Source organism: Canis aureus, chromosome 20, assembly GCF_053574225.1.
Source record: "Canis aureus isolate CA01 chromosome 20, VMU_Caureus_v.1.0, whole genome shotgun sequence".
NCBI lineage: Eukaryota > Metazoa > Chordata > Mammalia > Carnivora > Canidae > Canis > Canis aureus.
Window position 1 is genome coordinate 50,717,276 of NC_135630.1, and position 21,100 is coordinate 50,738,375.

At 34.2% G+C, this 21,100-nt stretch overlaps 1 protein-coding gene across 8 annotated transcripts in view; it reads right to left on the reverse strand.

The window, feature by feature from the left end:
* LRP1B (LDL receptor related protein 1B) overlaps positions 1-21,100 on the reverse strand; it is a 1,828,472-nt gene that overhangs the window by 1,488,870 nt on the left and 318,502 nt on the right. For all 8 annotated transcript variants that reach the window (XM_077861563.1, XM_077861564.1, XM_077861559.1 and 5 more), the window contains exon 2: positions 4,118-4,240. In XM_077861563.1, the coding sequence (XP_077717689.1) occupies positions 4,118-4,240 (123 nt within the window). The remainder of the gene's footprint in view (positions 1-4,117; positions 4,241-21,100) is intronic.

The following is a 21,100-nucleotide window of genomic DNA, read 5'->3' on the forward strand; positions in this document are numbered from 1 at the left end:
ATCAGATTGGCAGAAAACATCATACGTCAGCTGAAGCAGATTGTTAGAAAGGAAGTATCATTAAGCACTGAACAGAAAATCCTAGAAGGAATTAAATTTTGAATACTTCAGAATAAAAGTGCCTTTCAAGAAGACTTCTCTGCCACAGGTGGTGCGAAGCTTTCATTCCACAAATAAACATTATCGCCATTCACTTTAATTCTTGTCACACACAACGATGCTAGGCTAACAACTAGACTGAAAGCTCTGAGTAGGAAGATGGTGATTTTCCTGATTTTCTATTCTCATCGCCTTGTAGAACCTAAAGATGATTAGCCATTTAGATGCTTGAAAAATTACTTTAAATAATATGGAGAAATAAGGGGTTTTATTTTTAATAGAAGGCTAAAGAATCATTTCTCACATCCAATGTAAGAATATAAATTAATAAATTTCTCCAATTGCATATTTGAAAAAATTCATCCCAACATGCAGTCAGCTTAGTAGTAAACCAACCTCCCACGAAAGTTTGGGGGTTTTGGGTTTTGTTTCATTTTGTTTATGGCTTTTTTTTTTTTTTTTACTAGAGTCTGGGCCTAAGCAGAAGAGGAATATATGTGCATATTAACCTATCAAATTCCCAAATACATAAATTTCATTTAAGTTCAAAATTTCTTGTTTTTCTGCATGCGTGTTTATCTTCGAAAGCATTTCAATCATTGACATTTCACAAGTAAAGCTTTTTTTCCCTCAAAAATACTCATTTTTTTCCTCCTATTAGAATGTTGTCATTGCAGAGCTTTCCCACATCATAATAAATTTGATGATATATTGCTCTTCTTATTTTAAAGGTTAAGAGGATTTAGGAAAAATAAATGTATTGCATCAGCTGTTTTCATCTAATATTTTGTAGGTACAACACACTTTGTCTTCAAATGAAAGATGATAACACACTCTCGTTCATACACTGAGCACAAAATTATCCTTCCTAAGAATCAGTCTCCAAGGTTTTCGATTTCTAGTATTTATCTTCACATTGAATGTATACATCTATATAATTATAAAATTATGCAATTATTTTATGTAGATCAGTGATGACTGCATATGAATATCATAAAACAACATATTACAAAGTACTATGATTAGAGAAAATGGTAATTGTGAACATCTGGATTGAGAAATTTAAATTTGAAAAACTCTGATATTTTTCATAAAGCTTTTTTCTATGCTTGTCCATATTTCAATGGGTACCGACTGAAACCATTTATTTCGAGCAGGCTAATTTAAATAGATCCAAATACATAGCACAGATCAAGCACTCAGGTAGAGAAATAGTCATCTCTCTGTTTTGTTATGTAACGACACTGATATAAGAATAGTTTTAACATTTCCTTTAAGGATATTCAGCAATTTTGTTGTTAAAAGATAGAGTAAGAACTGCCAAAATGAAGAAATATTTTTAAATAGAATTCATCAAATTTTATTGGAGAGGAAAATAACTACTTAAAAACTGCCAAAAAATATCTTGAGCAGGTATGAATTTTCATTTTAAAAATATTTTAAGAAAGCAGAAAAATCTATCTGTATCTTTAATGGACCCATATGCAATTTCTAATTTAAGGTCTCAGGCTGCTAAAGCCCCTAATCTCTGTGAATGAAGGATCTACCTTTTCTAAAACCCAAGGTACTATCTACTTTCCAGGCAGGGTGGACATTCAAATACTTAACAACACTGTGGTGAATACTCCAACTATTCACTGGAAATGCCAGTCAGGGTGGATGCTGGCTGGCACACACAGGTCTAGTCCATTGGTGTGGTCCTGATGGGTGTCCGCCCTTTTGAAAGGTGTGAATGGGCATGAGTGGGGGAGGGAGATACTTGTCATCCATCCACTTTAGCATTCACTGCAAGGTCTCTTTCCTCTCTGGGCTTGAGTTGTGATGACACAGGTCCTTGCTACTCCTCTTTATTACAAGCCTCTCCAGGCTGAGTCTCCTACTGAACTCCCTCTTCGGCACAAAAGTAACATCATTATTTTCTACTCTCCACCAGAATAAAGGAAAGTCCTGGCTCTCTAGCCATGTCTTCTCAATTGTTTTTGCTTGGTTCCAAGTATATAGTTCCATAGAATTTTTCCCTTTAACATGGCCTTCCTGCCCATGCACTCCACAAAGGTCTCTCATGTCTCTGTCATTTTTCCCATTAGCAATTTTGTGGAAGGATCAGAGCAGAAACACAAGATTCTAGTCCCAAAACTCAAAAATGTAACTTTTTATTCTGATTGTGCCATGGCAACCCTCCCTTACAACTAACAAGGAGAAAACTCCTAGATGGTACTTAAATAGGGGAGAGTCCCACTACTTCTATATTTCATGCCCAGTGTATTTATTATTGTTGTCTTTTCTCATTACTATGCCATCTGTACACATGGCCATACTACTGAGATGTTTCTCCATCTTTTTCATGTTTAAAAACTTTATTATTATATAATTCACATACCATACACTTCACCCATTTTATTATGTATGAGCCAATGTTTTTAAATGTATTAACAATGTCGTGCAACCATCATTGCAATCTAATTTTAGAACATTTTCACCTTCAAAAGAGATGCCATACTCATTAGCAGTCAATCCTCATTTCCTCCAACCCCACCTGGCCCTAAGAACCACTCTACTTCTGTAGATTTGCCTATTTGAAATCTTTCATATGAATTAATTCATAAAATACATGGACTTTTGTGACTTGCTTCTTTTCCGTAGCAAAATGTCTTCAAGGTTTATCCATGTAGCTTGTACAAGTATGTCATTCTTTTTTATTGCCAATGATATTCTTTTGTATGGATTTACTACATTTTATTTATCCATTGGAGTTTTTTCCCCATTAACCTATTTTTTTTTCTTTTATCACGCTGAGAAACTTTTCTATGCTATAGGGAGTCTAGCATAGACTAGCATAGCAAAGGTTTTCTGAATCAAACTGGTGAAAATTACAAATGTGGTAAGCAACTACAACCTATTTCTATAGAAGAAGTGATCTGTTCAAAGGAAGGAGCAATTAATGCAAATATTCAAAAACCCATATGCTGTGAAACTTAAAAAAAATGCTAGCAAACATAAAGAAAATGAATAATCATTGCTGCTGCTTTCTAATGGCAAGATTTTCATCAAAACTTATATTGGCCCTGCCTGCAAGACTTGTAAACAAGTAAATAGAAATGGAAAATAGAATCAGTAATTGTTATTTCTCACAATATCAAGCATGAGGGATGATGGATTTTTTTTTTCCCCACTTTGACCCAACAGCACTATGTGATTACTTTGAGAATACTGATAAACTGGCACACTTGGTTGCTGGGGGTGCACAGACTAAACCTGAAGTGCTAGAAATACCAATACCAAAATTTAGGAGATTGTTCATACTCCATATGACAGTGGAAATTTAAAAAAAAAGTGTAACAGATTTAGCTGTGGCCCTATTATTTATAGTTTTGCTTTAGTGGCATTTTTCATGTATGCAAAACCCTTAACGGACTCCAAGTTAGATGAAGTGGTACTCTTACAGTTGGGATCCACATATGCCAAGGGCTTCTGAATGTAATATTATAAAGTCAAAGAACCTCCCTGTATGGATGAATAAATGTAATTTCTGTCTTGCTGTTTCAAAAGAAAACATGTTCAGTAATTTGTATGGTGCCTGAAGACATTAACAGAAATAATATGGGAGCTCAACTTGATTACTTTACTATTCCTTCTATATGCTCTTCTGTCTCAAAATGGGTGAAATAAATTATTGGAGAGGGTCTTATTCCTTTTTAGTGTTATGTTGTAAAGGATTTTTTTTCCTCTTCAAGTTATTTTTTTTTCTTGCAGTAACACAATCATATTGAAATAATTAACCTTGCATTTTCTTCCGTTCAAAAATTAATCCACACCTACAAAACTGCATTTTATGTTCTCATTCACATAGTCATTTTAAAGAAAACACAAGCAAAAGGTTTCAAGTTTCTTAGGATATTTGGGGAAAAAAAGAAAGAAAAGAAAAGAAGCAACTAGAACAGCATCATCTGTGAAAACAACTGACATTTAGTTTCACATGTAAGGTAAATCTGAATGGCATGAGAACCTTTCTACTCACAGATATCTAAAGACTCGTCTGAATCATCAGGGCAGTCAGGGTCCCCATCACACAGCCAGCTCTGGGAGACACAAGTCACATGATCGTGGCAAAGAAATTCACCAGGATCACACAACTGCTGATCTGAAAATGAAAATGTTTCGAAATAAAATATGAATGATCTGAACATGAACACAAGAGCAGTACAAAGATGAAATGTGGGAAAGCAATACATAAAAGGTACATGAGTGTGATCCACATTTTTTGTTCAGTAGCGAAACTAAACCAATTATTTATCTTAATTTTAACCACCCAGCTCAACCACATAATTTTGATAGAATTGACTATGTTGTGGTCTCACACAATCTGTTCAGAAAATAGTTAAGAATTCTGTTTGTGTTTATGACTAGAAGTTTGGTCATATTGGATAAGGCATATGGTTATCACAGCCAGTGGGTTTTATAGAAGATGTTGATCCAAAGCAGACATTCTCGAGTATAGAAATTTTAGTTTCCTCCTCTGCTCCAAGAGAAAGAAAATTCAGAAATAAAAATTAAATATTGTGCTTAAACTCCATCTCTGAGAATGCAGTTCCTAACTACCCATCCTGATACTGGGGCTTCATGTCTCTCTACATCAATTAGATACCCATTAACATATTTTCTTTCTTTCTTTCTTTCTTTCTTTCTTTCTTTCTTTCTTTCTTTCTTTCTTCTTTCTTTCTTTCTTTCTTTCTTTCTTTCTTTCTTTCTTTTTCTTTCTTCCTTCCTTCCTTCCTTCCTTCCTTCCTTCCTTCCTTCCTTCCTTCTTTCTTTCTTTCTTTCTTTCTTTCTTTCTTTCTTTCTTTCTTCTTTCTTTTTTCTTTTTTTTTTTTTTCTACAACTTCCCAGATTACAGCTTCTACTGGACAGCAAAAGTGATGGCAAACTTTCATAAAGCTTTGCTCTAACTTAGGTTTCTATAATTGGTTGTATCTAAAAATCACATTATTGTCCTCCTATGGCTTCAGAATATTTAGGATCTGTAGTCTTTCCTCAAGTTCTAGTAAACTCATCATATATCTTGTTTGTTTTGTTTTTGCAATATACTCACTTATACACTGTGAATCCATTCAATAATATATTTACTTTTTTAATATTTTAAATGTCTGAAATAGGTATGATTTTTTTACAATTGATGATCTCTGAATGTGAAGAAGTGTTAGGAACATCTTAGCCAGTTGATATCACTTATACTTTTGTTATGTATATACAGGAATGATTCAAGATAAAAATCTATCAGTAAATAGTTTTTTCAATATGTATCAAAAATTCTAAGTGATATGAAAGCATTAGATCATAACTTAATTGACCCTCCCTCCCCCAGTAATATTCAGAGTTAACGATGCACTTTCCACAGAATGGGATAAAATATAGTCTATCTTTCCTTTCTCTCCTTCAAGCTCTTCTCTCTTGACCCCAACAAAATTTTCAGTAATATGCATTACAAATACTCACAAACATACATACGGCTTGTGGATATATAACTATTTTTTCCACTTTCAAACTATAGATGTTACCTGAAAGTTCCTATTATTTTATCTTATTATATTTTCCATTAAATTCATCATCAATGCCACCACACTTATTACCAATGATATCATAGCTGAGATTTTTTTGTTTTTGTTTTATATTAAGTTGATTGAGCATATTCTGTATTTGGCTCTAAAATAGGTGCTACAAAAATGTAGAAGTTACCATCTTTGTCTTTAAGGATCCAGCCAGCAGACTGCTTGTGCCAACATATACAGGAGGAAAAAAGTACTTCTATACAACAAGTTGCCAAATAAATGATAAATAAAATAACTGCTAAAGAAAGAAACCACAGAGAGAAATGAAGACAAAAACAAAGAATAGTTTGAGTATGTAAGCATTACTTTAAAAATGGGTAGGATTTGGATGAGTGGAGAATAAAGATAGGGCATCTAGACAAGGAGTAGAGTGACAATATAACTAAGAAACTAGTTATTAAAATGTATTTAAAACAAAAAATTTCTAAAATCAAAATGACATTTAGGTTATAAAACCTTGATTTTTTTTTCCCCACAAACAGTCTGTGTGATACTTATAAGTATGTTTCACTGCTAGGGGAGGAGGGCTTAAATTTTGCTTTAGATCGTCACATAACTTTTGTGGTTAATGTAGATAAAATTCAAACTGTTTTGCTTATAGACAAGGAGACCTAGAATTTTAAAGATGAAGGAAAGTTTATTAATAATTCTACTGGAAAACAAGCATAAACCAAATTTATTCCAGAAAAATCAGAATGGATGTTCATTCTACCCATAGCTACTCTGCATTTGATTTATGATCTTGGGATGCTAGATTGTTTTCTTCCTTCTTACCTCCCAAACTATAACAAATTGCTATGAGGATAAGGGAAAAGAGATGGTGCTTTGCTAAGTACCATTGTATCATGCCTGACTCAGTAAACAATCAATAAGTACTTATTGAAAGTGTAAAAAAAATAAAAGAGGACCATAAAGAACTGTTTATGGTGTTGGAAAATAGCAACTCAAAAACATAACTCAAGAGTCAAGGAATGAAGGACCTTGATTACCGTAGGAAATGTTTTGTGGATAATTTGAAGTCATACAAAAGTACTTAAGAAAGATTACTTATGATAAACTATTGTGCAAAGTCATCTCTCAGGAGGTTGTTGCAATTGTCTAAAGAGAAGCTCCTAATATTTGAACTAAAGTAATGGGGACTATGATGGAGACTCTGCTCCAAGCAATATAAGAGTTAAGAATTGGTGACCAAATGGCTAAAAGGCTCAAATATATCTCTAAGTAAATAGCCCCAGGAATTCACTGTATAGCATCCCCAAACCAAGATAAAACATAGGGATATTAAAAAAAAAAAAAAAAAGTAATGTGCATGTGAGCCTGGTCATGGGGGCAGTGGATTAATAACAGTATTTATAATAGGGGGAATAATTAGTGTTTTATACTGTTGTTTTTTTTTTAACCTCAAAAGCATTCCTACTTCCACCATCCCTATCTTAATGTGTTCATGCATTTACTTATTCAACAATCATAAATGAGTTTCCACTATGTTCTAGGCACTGGGGATACATTTTTTAAAAAATGCATAAATCCTTGTCATCACAAAACTTAAATTTTAGTGGCAAAATAGAAACAAAAATAAAATAAATGGGTTAAATGTATAGAATATTAGAAGATAAGAACCTATGGAGAAAAGTAAAACAGAGATGGAGATTAAGAATTGGAGGCTGTAGATATAATTTTAAACAAAGTCAGAGAATATGTCACAGAATATCTAACAATTGAAATAAAGACTTATGGAAGGGAAGGGTGGCATCTATTTGGATAAAAGATCATGTGGTGGGATCCCTGGGTGGCTCAGGGGTTTAGCACCTTACTTTAGCCCAGGGCGTGACCCTGGGGTCCTGGGATCAAATCCCACATTGGGTCCCTGCATGGAGCCTGCTTCTCCCTCTGCCTGTGTCTCTGCTTCTGTCCCTCTCGCTGTGTCTTCATGAATAAACAAATAAAATATTTTTTTAAAAAAAGATCACGTGGTAAAGGTCATATACTAAGACGATGAGGCAGGAGGGTACCCAGCAAATTTAAAGGAACACTAAGGAGATCATAATAGCTGGAGAAAAAGAAGTAGAAAGAGTTGAGGTCAAGAAATCAGTAAATATAGGGCTTAAGGCAGCAGATAAAGGCTTGAGTTTTACTAAAAGTCAAATGGGAAACTGCTGAAAGGTTCTGAGGAAAGAGACAATCTTACTCTTTTAAAGGATAAAGGATTTCGGTGAAGGATTTTAAAGGATAAAGGATTTCAGTGAAGTGAAGGCAGAAACAAGGAGATCAATTAGAATGTTATCGCAATTATGTATATGAGAAAGAATTGGTTGGTAGATAAATACATTGGTGAAATGGAGTTTTAAGACAGTGTTTGATGAGGAAACTTAAGTCAAATATTCTGCTCGCCATCTCATTAAATGTCAGAATCTTAAATTCAGATCTTTGACCCTCAGTGTATGACTTTTCAACTGTTGGGGGAATATAATGAGTATGAGATGCTTGAGAATAAATATGCATCAGGCAGTGATGCATTTAAGTCTGAAATTCAGGAGAATAATCAAAGCTAGAAACATGGAACAGACCTGGAACTGTGAGAAGACAGTGAAAAACCATTAGAATAGAAGTAGATGAAATTAAAGTGAGGTGGGGAAAAGGAGATGAGGGCAAAGATCTAAGAGTAGGTCAGGCAGGAGACAGAGTGGACAGAAAGTATAGCCAGAGATACAGTAGAAGAAGGGCAAGGGAAAGGGAGCTCTACTAAAAACATGTGAAATATCAAGACTTGGAATGAGGAAGGGGGTCATTTTGACAGCACTCCAGTATGGTGAGTTCTGAAAAGATGAGTAAGCTTATGGGCTGAGGAAAAGGTGCCAATGAAAGAAGAGGAACTGCAGCCCAAGGATATGAAAGTGGAACAGTTTCCCAAGGAAAACTCATGGGACTGGAATGAGGACTGAAACACTAGTAGGAGTATCTGCCCTCAGGAAGAAACGATAGAAATATGAAATAGATAAACCATTAGCTGGTAGGGAAGCTGGTATTCTTGCCTGACCTTGTTTTTTCAAAGGACTGAAAAGCAAGGTTATTTTTTGAAATTTGGGAAAAGGTAGAACTGGAAAGAGAGGTGAAGGTTTAGAGTAACTGCTATGGGGAATTGGAAAAGGAATCAACTAGGAATTTGTGAAAAGATTTCTTTCGAAGACTGATGAAAATCCAGGTAAAACTGAAAAGTGTAATTTAACAATTAAGTATTTTGTTCATTTTGTATTAATGTACACCTACATTGAACCACAGATACAGAATAATCCCTAGGGGGAAAATCTCAGAAGAAAATCCCTTGGGAAAATATGCAAACCACCCTCAATACATATTCACATGTATAGATGTGTATGCAAATCCATCCTAATTCAAATATTTATATATGGGTGTGTGTATATATGTATTAGGAATAAGATAGACTTAAGAGGATTTACTTAACGAACCTATGTTATCAGCTTGCTAAGCAAGCTCCAACCTTTAAAGACAATTTGCACTGCTGTGATTTTGGGGACAGTTTCATATTATCCCTCCAGGAAACATCAGTTAAGAATAGCTTGCTATGACTCACCTATTTATTTTTCAACCACATATTCCACTTCAAGGTCGGTTTTTAAAAGCATTGATTATATGATTCAAATGAATGAATTTTCAGTATTTCAAGGTGATTATTTTAGAAGATATCCACTAGATTGAGCTCCTTGAATCAAAAGCTAAATATGTTGTGTGCGTATGTATTTTCCATTTATCCTATTTAATGCTTCATGCCGCACTTCTGAGATAGTCAAACTAATCTTATTTAAAATATCTTCCTATTGTATGAAACGTAATGTTATACACTGTAATTAAAACAAGAAGCTTACGAGAATGTGCAGGCAGTTTCACTTATATCCCTAAGGAAGAAGATCAAAGCTAGTACCATGTCTATCTCTTTATAATAATAGACACTTGCAATCAAAAGACATGAAAAAGATTAGGACAACCATAGCCTATAGAGTTTACTAATTTTGGATTCACCCTGGCTTAGTATATTCTTGCTATATTTATATGAAAACATCTAATTGTCCATTTTAATAAAAAAGTATAGTAATATTTTTGAAATTTGGATACAGATAGTCTTTTTTTTAAATAGATGGTCTTAAATGAAAGATTTTAGATACATGAGTTGCTATAGACTATCTAATTTTTATTTTCTCTGGATGGCTCAGTGGTTGAGCATCTGCCTTCAGTTCAAGTTGTGATCCCAGGGTCCTGGGATCGAGTCCCACATAGGGCTACTTGTGGGGAGCCTGCTTCTCTCTCTGCCTATGTCTGCCTCTCTCTGTGTGTCTCTCATGAATAAACAGATACAATCTTAAAAAAACATAATAATCATTTTATTTTCTCATTTTAATGTCACAGTGAACCACTACTTTTTATCTTTTCAAAAAACAGGAAGAATCAAAGTCAAATACTAAAACTAATATTCATCAAGAGGGGTCTATTGAATAGCTATGGAGACTGTAGCTCCTTAAGCATTTTGCCATGATCAATTTATAATAATGTTATTCATTTCCCTTAGAAGTCAACTTGCTATTTAAATACTAACGAGAATGTTAATTTACAAAAAAATAAAATAAAATAAAATAAAATAAAATAAAATAAAATAAAATAATAAAATAAAATAAAATAAAATAAAATAAAATAAAATAACTGCCTACTACAAGCATAACAGGACACTATGGACACATTGAAAGGAAGTATAAATGATGAAGTCTGGTAATCATTACAAATTAAAGGTAAAAGAAGGGTAGTACCCACTCAACAGCTAAATTCCTGAGGAGTGCCATATTGATCCTAAGTTAAAGAATTGCTACAACCTCCTGCAGAAGCTAAGTATCAGGAAAGGCTGGGACTTAGGTTTTCAGATTTCAGTTAACATCAAAAATATTTATTTAGTATATATACATCTCATTGCTAACAGATATTTGATGGTTAATAATACACCACTCATAATTGCTAAAAGAGAAATACAGCTATATTTCCTTTCTTCTCACATAAGAGGCAATGATTTCATTACTGGAAGGACACAATGTTTGTAGAGGTCTACAGAAAGTATTACTAATTCAACTTCAAATTTCAATTAAGCTCAGGTAAAATTAAATGAGTTGTGTTAGTTATTGGGTATTAGGAAGTAGCTTACATCTTTCCCCTTTATATTCATGTACTCCAGAAAAATGTGCATATGTAAATGAAGAAAAAATACCTCAGAATTCCATATGAATTGCTTTTCATAATATGGTTAAAGGATTTCTTCTTCAGCGCTTTCCTCTACTATCCTTTCATGGTTCAACATACAGTTGTAGTTCTCGATGCTGTTCTATTCACTTTCCCCAAATATATAATTTTATATGCTTTTACTGCTTTGTTGCTTTGCTTCAAATGCCCTTTCCCATACAACAAAATTCTAATCTTTCTGTAAATTCCAAGGACATTTTAACTCTTTTAATCAACACTTTTCAACAAACGTTTTCTTCCTGGTCACCAGTTCCATAGCACTCTACCCAGTATCGCTTGGCAGCACATATACTAAAAGTGGAACACTCCACCCAAACTACCAAAAAGCTTTCACAGTATTTTACTCTGTGAATGGTAGCCACTGGTGATGAGCTCCTGGGAAGCAGAAGCTTCTGTCTTAAGACTTCATATTTTTGCCCTAGCAGAGTGATTTCAATGGAAAAAAAAATCAAATTTTCCAATAAAGAATTATGCATTATTTTTTATTGGGGGGAGGGAGAAAAACCAAAGCAATATCAGTGTTTTATATTTTATTATCAGAAAGATAAATAGCTTTATTTAGTTAATCGCCAAAAATAAAACTAAGTTCTCCCATGGTTAAAATAAAATAACCTGAATACTAAAGATTACACCATATAAAATTAAAGCATCCATGAAAACTAAAAATCAAACTTGAGAGAGATTCAAAGTTATCCTCCAGAGTCTCTTAAAGATTATACTGAAAATTACACTTTTACAATAGCTGGTTATGCAATGCTAACTTAGCCAAATATGTTAATGATAATGGTTTTTCTTTTTTTTTTTTTAACATCGTTCCTTTAGAAATATCATCATTGTAAGTGTAAGATAAAATGTAACTCACCATTTTAAGTCTATATTTAATGGAAATAGGAAAATATATTGGGATTATATTAAGAAGGTTGGTGAGAGGAAAGGTAGGTCAAAATGGTCAAACCTGGCAGCTTCATTTTATCAAGGAATTAGTTCTCCTCTGCAAAATGCCTGGTTGGGTAAAAATAAACCATATTATATATTATAAGACTATAATTCATAGTATCATTTATCTTTGTTAAATCCACCCTTAAAAATCTGCTCAAGCTTGTATTAGAGGGGCAATTAGTAGTGAAGAATTTTAAAATCAAACACAGAGAGGAGCCTTGAAAATTTCCTAAACAGACAGGCTGTTTTAGTCCTCCAAGCAAAGCCTAATTTGGCTTATTTTGCAAGACAAACGAGGCTAACTTGACCTGCGTCACTTCTTGGTTATGCCTCTGAAAATTCAAGTGACACTTAAATTGTTCCCCAAAATGGATATAAGCTAGCCACTAACCAATTCTCTTACATTTAAGAAAATTCTAATATTGTAACCAATCACTGTGACAAATAGTCACTGCTTCCACACTACACAAGCTGCTTTATAACAATATACCCCTAAGCCTTATTCCATGTATTGGTTTGAGTACTCTCGGTTTGCAAACTATCTTTTTGGTGTGTGTACAATAAACTTTTGTTAATCACCACTTCAGTGATTCATTGGTTTTTTACTTTTGTTTTCCCTGAGCTTTTGACAAGAGTATCCACATTTCAGTAATAACATGATATTTAATTAACAACTTCCATTGTCCTGCTGAGTCATTACTGATCATTTAGAAACTTACTCTAACAACAGACATATATGCACATACCTCATACAATATGTACATATACTGTTGTATTTCAAAATAGCATACCACTCCACCAGAACTCTATTATCCTCAAAACTAAGACTGATTAAGAGAGATTAACCAAGTGCTTGAATCAGCGTCCTTTGATGGGCTGAATCATGGTACCCCAAAAAATATCCATATCCTAATTCCCAGGCCTGAGAATATGGCACTTTATATAGTAAAAGGGACTGGCCAGATGTGATTAAGGTAAGGATCCCAGATGATCCAGGTGAGCCCAATGTAATCAGAAGAGTTCTTAGGGAAATCAGAGAGGAGAGAAGATGTGAAAACAGAAGCAGAGGTTGGAGCCATCTGATACAGGGGCCAAGAGCCAAGCAATGTAGGCAGCCTCTAGAAGCTGAGAAAGGCAAGAAAATGGATTCTCACCTCAAGCCCCCAAAAGAACTCAGTCCTATTGACCCTATTTAGGCTTCTGACCTCCAGAACTGAAAGATAACAAAATTGTGTTGCTTTAGCCCAGTAAGTTTGTGATAATTTGCTGCAACAGCAATAGGAAACTAATACCCGACCCTGGTTACATTGCTTTTTTGTTACTTTCAGTGCTGCCTGCTTAAGTAAAATATCTCTTCTTCTCCTTGATGTCAAATGACAGTTAAAATACATCTGCACAGAACTAAGGCCAGCAATAATAACTAGAAGCACATGACAGGATTTCATGAAGAATACATAATAAATGCTCAAATGAGTGATATTTCTGGGAAATAAATGACTTGGGAGATGAGCGCATGTGTGTGTGTGTGTGTGTGTGTGTGTGTCTGTGTGTACATGTTTGTATTCTCATGAGATGAGTAAGTGCGAAAATGTGATATATTTCGATCATGAGAAAATTACTAGTTGTATATATTTATGCTTTCTACCGGCTACCAAATTTGCAGTCACCCTATGCCTTATTAAGCACCAAGTAGTTTTGGTGCTGCAAATGGCAATTTGTACTTACAAAACACCTTATATAAAACCCAGACAAAATTGAAAATTTTAAAAAGTACATTATCTCCAGGAAGTAGCTTTTCTCATTTATCATTTCTATCATAATGAACAAATGAAAAGTATCTCTGTAAACATTTCAAATCCAATTTGACATTTAATTTTCAGGGAGAAAGTTGTGTTTTATTTTCCTTGATCATTTAAACATTGTTAGCCTACTTGTTGGTTGGTTCATTGCTTTTTTTTTTTTTTCCTCAGGCAGTGATATGGAAAATTGTAACACACTCAGCATAGACCTGTTTGGAACTTTTTCTTTACCAAGAAAAAAAAAGAAAAACAAAAAAGTACCAAAGTAAAAACCCTGTCTTTTATTTAGCAAGAGACAAAAGATGTATTTTTCAGTGGAATAATACTGATAAATTCAACATGGTTGACTCCGGTTTTTATTATCATTGGACTAAATAAAGCTTTGCAGTTCTGTGTCCTTTTCTGAAATTTCAGTGGAAATGTTCTATTTCTTTTTACCTGTCCTTTCTCAAAAGCCCTCTGAAATGAATCTGCAGAGTTATTTCATATACTGCCTTGTTAAGGAAGGGGGAAATTTTGACAGGTCTCCTTCGTAAATGTAAAAGAAAAAGCCTAAATTATTGACATTTCCTTGCAAGTTCTATTCTCTAAATCCTCTATGATCCTCTTCCAATCTCCCAAGGGGAACCAAAACTCACATATTTTTTCTCATCTCTAGGCTTAGTGAGATATGAAGCAGATGGTAGGGTTTTGGCTCTTTCAGGGATGATGCAATATCTCCTCTCTGTTATGCTGTGTTTTAACCACTAAGGACTCTTCAAAGACTAAAATTTTACTTATCTCAAGTTCCAATTTTGATTTTAAAAGATATTTCTCAATCAGAATTTCTTATTTTCTATTTTAAAAGACTTTAAACTTACTCCTTTAGTTAGTACTCATTTATGGCAAACCAAAATAGGCACAGATGAAGACAAACAGGATTTCTACCCATAAGTTGCTGAGGTGTAGGCAAAAAAAGAGAAATATTTACAATAATGTGAAGTAGGTGTTAACATAGGTGTGTCTGGGTATCAGAAGAGCGTAGCAAATGGAGAACCCTGGGCTATGGACAGCTGAGGGTTAGGGACAGCTGAGGTGCAGAGAGGGCATGCAGAAAACAGTTTTCATTACCTACCCGACAGCTATTTTGCCACTGTTGAAAACCCCCACATCTCACTGTAGAGGCAGGGAAGGCCATTCGCTTGCTTTCGAGATGGTGTTTTTTGCAGCCGGGTATGCACATGTGTCCCAGTGTTAATCAATGACAACTGAAGTAGAGAGTCTGCTAAGACTCTCCCCGGGGGAAACAATTTTCTTTCTATTAAAAACAGACTTGAGAGGAGGAGCTTTCCTGCACTGCTTTATGTTGTATTATTATTATTTTGAAATCCCGAGCAGCCTCAGCCATAATCAGAGCATGAGGATGAATAAGCCTGAGGACAAACCCAACACAGTGAGGAGAGCAAGTGGAAAGACATTCATCATTGGGTTTAAAAGATACTGTTGGGCTATCTTAGGGTAATCTCTGTACACGTTTTGTTATGTTAAACAACAAATATCCTCATTACTTGGCCATGGTACGTTGAGTAATTTCACTGCAAATCAGAAGAAACTGATACATGAACCAGGGAAGCTTCCCCCAAAAAAGTATTATTTTAAATATTTTCATATAAAAGCGTGAGATTGTCAAACTGATTTGTGGGGGATGATATTTGAACAAAAGGAAGATCAAATAGGGAAAACGTGGCATATTACTGGAACACCAAGTGATACCCGTGGCTGAAGTTTAGTTTATGTGTCAAAGATAGGCTGGAAAATAAGGTGAATATTCACATTGTTTGGCTTGAATACAGTCAATATTTTAATATGCTCCTCATGCAGTAAAACTTACTTTTTGTTATTTTAAGTTGCTACATTTTTAGAAGATTTTCTGTGTGGGAGATAATAAAATGATACAATAAATAGTAATAGTTATTGAATGTAACTAAATGCTACATGCTTAATTAAACAATGTGTATTTCATTTACTACTCACAAAAATCTGTTATTTGTATTTGAAAAATCATATATGTGACTGTTTAGAAAGTTGACTTTCTTAATATCATCAATCTAGGAAGTGGGGTGATGAGGATGCGAATAATCATATGACTGACACAAAGCTGCTTTCATAACCACCAGAGGAGTTTTTCTCAATTTGGAGATTACAGGCATTTTGAGAGCAACAATTTTTGCTTTGATGATATAGTTAACACCACTGATTTCTAGAGATTACATCAGTGCCTTTGGTGTCCATAACATACCAAAATATCCCCCACACATAGGTGCTGGTACTACAGATGCTGCACTGAAACCTATCTGGAAATCATATAAACAGTATTCAATCTCTTTTAAACTACTGAGACTTTGTGGTGCGCTTGGGAGCAAATTCCCAAAAATAGGCCCCCGATGCTTCCTTCTTCTCAAATCATTCCCAAGTTCTGGCTGATGGCTAAAATTCCATGTATTTAAGTCTCAGATCGATAAAGGCAGCAACTATCTCTAGAAGGAATGAAACTTTATCATTTATTTACAGCCTTGTGAATAAAAAATAAAAAGAAGGCATTATGGAGATGGAGGCAATCATGAAGATATAATACAGATTAAAAGATCGAATATTAAGAACAAAGAAGGTTGGAAGCACCATAGGCACATACCCTTGATGATATTGTCAAGAATTTCCTTCTCTAGTATTCTCCAAAATCAAAGTTATGGAATAAATGAACTTTCCAGTTCCTTCTACTTTATCTCCATGATCAAACAAATACTTAAAATGCGTGACAGTCCTCTAGGGGGGAAATTAAAAAATGGTGAGATAGTGGTTTTCATAGAATGGTTACCCTTTGGAGACATATGTCTAAGCCCCAAACTATCAAATGAGAAGAGCATCTTTATTAGTTAATGTGATAGAGGACAGAGGTCCCAGCTAGACAGGCTTATGTTATTTGGATAATTGTGAAATATGAATAAAAGTTCAATGGGTTTCCTAAACATAACTATAAGTAACAGAGATAATTAAGTACTTCTCTGCAGAAGACACATGTCATGAGAATTTAAATGAATCCTCGTGAAAGTAATTATTACTCTATCAAAAGAAAAGGTCTAATGTAACATTTTAATGTTAATAGGAAATTAGAAAAGGTAGCCATGGGGGCCTAAAGGAATGTAAATTAAGCCTCATAATGTTTTCAGGGAGAGATATAAATGCACACATTTTCTCACATTATGCCAATGATTTTACTTTTTTTTCCCACAATTAAGAAATCATTGAGACACTATACTTTAACAAAACACATATTAAGTCATATTATGTGACTATGTATTAGACTGTTATTATTTTCTGTTCAAGTTTTTATGATGTTATAATTGCACAGTTGTATTAAATATAAGAAAATGATAATCAAAACGGAGAAGAATCAAAACTTCTGAAGTTCCCCACTCATAGACAGTAACTGCTACTACATTTTTGAATATTCCTGTAAACTTTTCTATCTAGAAAAAAAATACATATAAATCATTGTAATTTTTTAAACTATTCGCTATATTGCTCTGTACATTGCTTTTTTGTTTTTACTCAAAAATATTTTGTGATAAATGTTCATATTGGTAAATCTAATTCTATATAATTAACTTAGTAAGGTGATGAGAGACAATTTACTACAAGAATTTTCCATAAAGTTTTAAAAATCAGGAACGACCTTAAGGTCCAAAAAATAGGTAATACATTAAAGTAAAAGTTGCAATAAACAATTCTGTAGGTAATTTCTGGTTATTTGTCTTACTTAAAAGAAAAAGGAGGAGGAAGAGGAAAGAGAGAAGGAGGAAAGAAACTTAATGCATAAAAGTGGAATTTCACAAAAGAATTGATGTTTAGAACTTTTGATGCACTTAGGCAAATTGTCCTCCAAATATATTATCAAACTTTCACCCCAACCTTAATTTTGTCCCACACCCCACTTATACTTGTTATTGTTTTTAGTGACAGTACAGATTGTATCATTGTAATATTTCTATTTCTTTGACCTCAAATATTTTCTTCATATTTTCTGACTATTTTCAGAAGCTTGTTAATTTTTATTAGAATAATGATAACAGAACTTGGACAAATTCCATGAAGCTTGGATATCCTGGTGCCTGCCATATAAATGATCTTTTGTTTTTCAGGAAATTTGAGTTTTAAGTGAGTTGTGACCTCATTCATGACCTGTATTCTTAAGATGCAGTATCCTTCCCAGAAAGATAGCTCCAGGGCTGCCATGAGGGAAAATGAACTATCTATGCAGTCCTGTAGTTTAAACTTCCTTCATTGAATAATCACTTTGCTGAATAATATTCTTCATTTGCCATTTTGATGTTCGGTTGGCCAGTTTTAAGGAAAAAGTGTGTCACTTTACTTTCCAAGGAAAATATCAATTGGGTTCTTCAAAAAACTTTAAATACGAATTTTACAAACATGCTCTGTCCTATAAAATGTTTTTTAAGTAGGTAGGGGGACTCAAAATACTTCCTCAGTTTTGGGCAAGCTCAGCCCTAGCTCTGCTTGGCCAGGCAAGCCTAGTTCATAAGTCCAATGCAAAGCATTAAGGAATATTTTTACTCTCATGTGCCTATAGTCACATAGGAGAAATGATACCTGGGAATTCCAAGAGGGTTGATGATGAAAACAATCACCTTCAATGGAAGATGGAAGATTATAGAGCCAATATTCAGATTTTGGTTGGGCATCAACTTTGATAGGGAATTAAAAAGTATTTCTTTCATTTGATACCTTCAAATTTCTACTGCACAATAATTAATATATTTAAGGTGCAATCTAATTCAGAGAAAGAACAGCAAATCTTGGCATATCCTAAAGCTAGAATTCATTTTAACATTAAAAATATTTTCTTTAGAAATATAGACACATACAGAATAGGTACTGGCCAAAAACATATTTTACATATGAACTTTATCTATGTCCCTATGTGTCCAAGAAATCTAGCTACTTCAATCTTTTAATTAATAGGACCTCAATCCACAATCTTCTGATTCACCTATTTACAGCTATTTTCCTTCAGGCCTTGGTAAATCATGAATATCATTCCTAAAATCATTTTACTGTTGTAAAGAACAATTGAAGCTATATCTTGTTTTATTGCACTCTGCTTTATCATGCTTCACAGATATTGTGCTTTTTACAAATTGAAGATCTGTGACTATTCTGTGTCAAGCAGAACTATTAACGCCAATTTTCAAACACTTGCTCACTATGTGTCTCTGTATCACATCTTTGTAATTCTCATATTTCAAACTTTTTCATTATTATTACATTTGTTATGTTGATCAGTGATCAGTGATAGCCACACCCACATAAGACAGTGAACTTAATAGATAAATATTGTGTGTGTTCTAACTACCAGCCAGCCATTCCCCTATACCTCTCCTTCTCTTTGGGCCTCCTTATTCCCTGAGAGAAAACAATATTAAAATTAATATTTTTAATATTAGTTAATAACCCTGTAAGGCTTCTCAGTGTTCAGGTAAAAGGAAGAGTTGCATGTCTTTCACTTTAAATCAAAAGCTAGAAAGAGTAAGCTTAGTGAGGAAGGCATGTTGAAAGCCTAGAGAAACCAAAATCTAGGCCTCTTGCATCAGTTAATCAAGTTGTGAATGCAAAGGAAAAGTTCTTGAAAGAAATTAAAAATGCTACTCTAGAGAACACACAGTGACTAACAAAAAAAAAAAAAAAAAAGCAAAAGCCTTCATTCTGATATGGAAAAGATTTTTGTGGTCTGGAGAGAAGATCCAACCAGTCACAACATTCCTTTAAAGCCCAAACCTAATCCAGAGCAAGGCTCAAAGGCTGAGAGAGGTGAGGAAGCTGAAGAAAAGTTTGAAGCTAGCAGAGGTTGGTTCATGAGGGTTGAGGGAAAAAAGCCATCTTTATAACATCAAAGTGCAAGGTGAAATAGCAAGTGCTAAAGTAGAAGCTATTGGGACGCCTGAGTGGCTCAGCAGTTAAGCATCTGCCTTCGGCTCAGACTCAGGGCATGATCCTGGAATCCCGGGATCGAGTACCACATCGGGCTCCCTGCATGGAGCCTGCTTCTCCCTCTGCCTGTGTCTCTGCTTCTCTCTCTCTCTCTCTGTCATGAATAAATAAATAAAATCTTAAAAAAAAAATAGAAGCCATAGATCTTCTATAGAAGATCTAGCTAAGATGATTAATGAAAGAGGCTACACTAAACAACAGATATCTTGTGTAGACAAAACAACCCTTTTATTGCAAGAAGATGCTATCTAGGATTTTTGTAGCTAGAAAGGAGAAGTAAATGACTGGCGTCAATGCTTCAAAAGACAAGCTGACTGTCTTGTAATGGGCTGATAGATGATGACTTGAAGTTCAAGACTGTTCATCTAGCATTCCAAAAATCCTCAGGCCTTTAAAAATTATGATAAATCTACTCTGTGTTCACAAATAGAACAACAAAGCCTAGATGACAATACATCTGTTTACAGTATGGTTTATTGTATATTTTAAGTCCACTGTTGACACCTATCACTCAGGAAAAAAGAAAAAGATTCCTTTCAAAATATTACTGCTCATTGACAACATACCCAGTCATCCAAAAGCTCGGATGATGTACAATGAGATTAATATTTTGTACTTGCTAATGCAACACCCATTCTGCAGCCCATAGATCAAGGAGTAACTGTGGCTTTCAAGTCTTATTCTTTAAGAAATACATTCCAAAAAGCTTTAGCTGCTGTACATAGTAATTATTCTGATGGATCTGGGCAAAATCAATCAAAATTCTTCTGGAAAGGATTCACCACTCTAGATGACATTATAACATTTGTGATTCATAGGAAAAATTCAATATATAACATTAACAGGAGTTTGGAAGAAGTTGATTCCAACCCTTATGGATGACTTGGAGGGGTTTAAGACCTCCGTGGAGGAAGTAACGGCGGATGTGATGGAAATGGCAAGAGATTTGGAATTAGAAGTGGAGTATGGAGATGTGGCTGAATTGGGGCAATCTCATGATGATATTTTAGTGGATGAGGATTTTCTTTTTATGAATAAGTGACAAAAATGGTTTCTTGAAAGGAAATATACTCCTGGTGAAGATGCTGTGAAGACTTTTTAAGTAACAAAAAAGTATTTAGAATATTACTACACTTAGTTGATAAAGCAGCAGTAGCAGGTCGTTGCGAGGATTGATTTTAATTGTAAAAGAAGTTCTACTGTAATAAAATGTTATCAAGTAGTATCACCTGCTACTGTGGATAGAATGTTATCAAATAGAATCTCATGATTCATGAAAGAAAGAGTTGATGGAGGCAGCAAACTTAAAGGTTG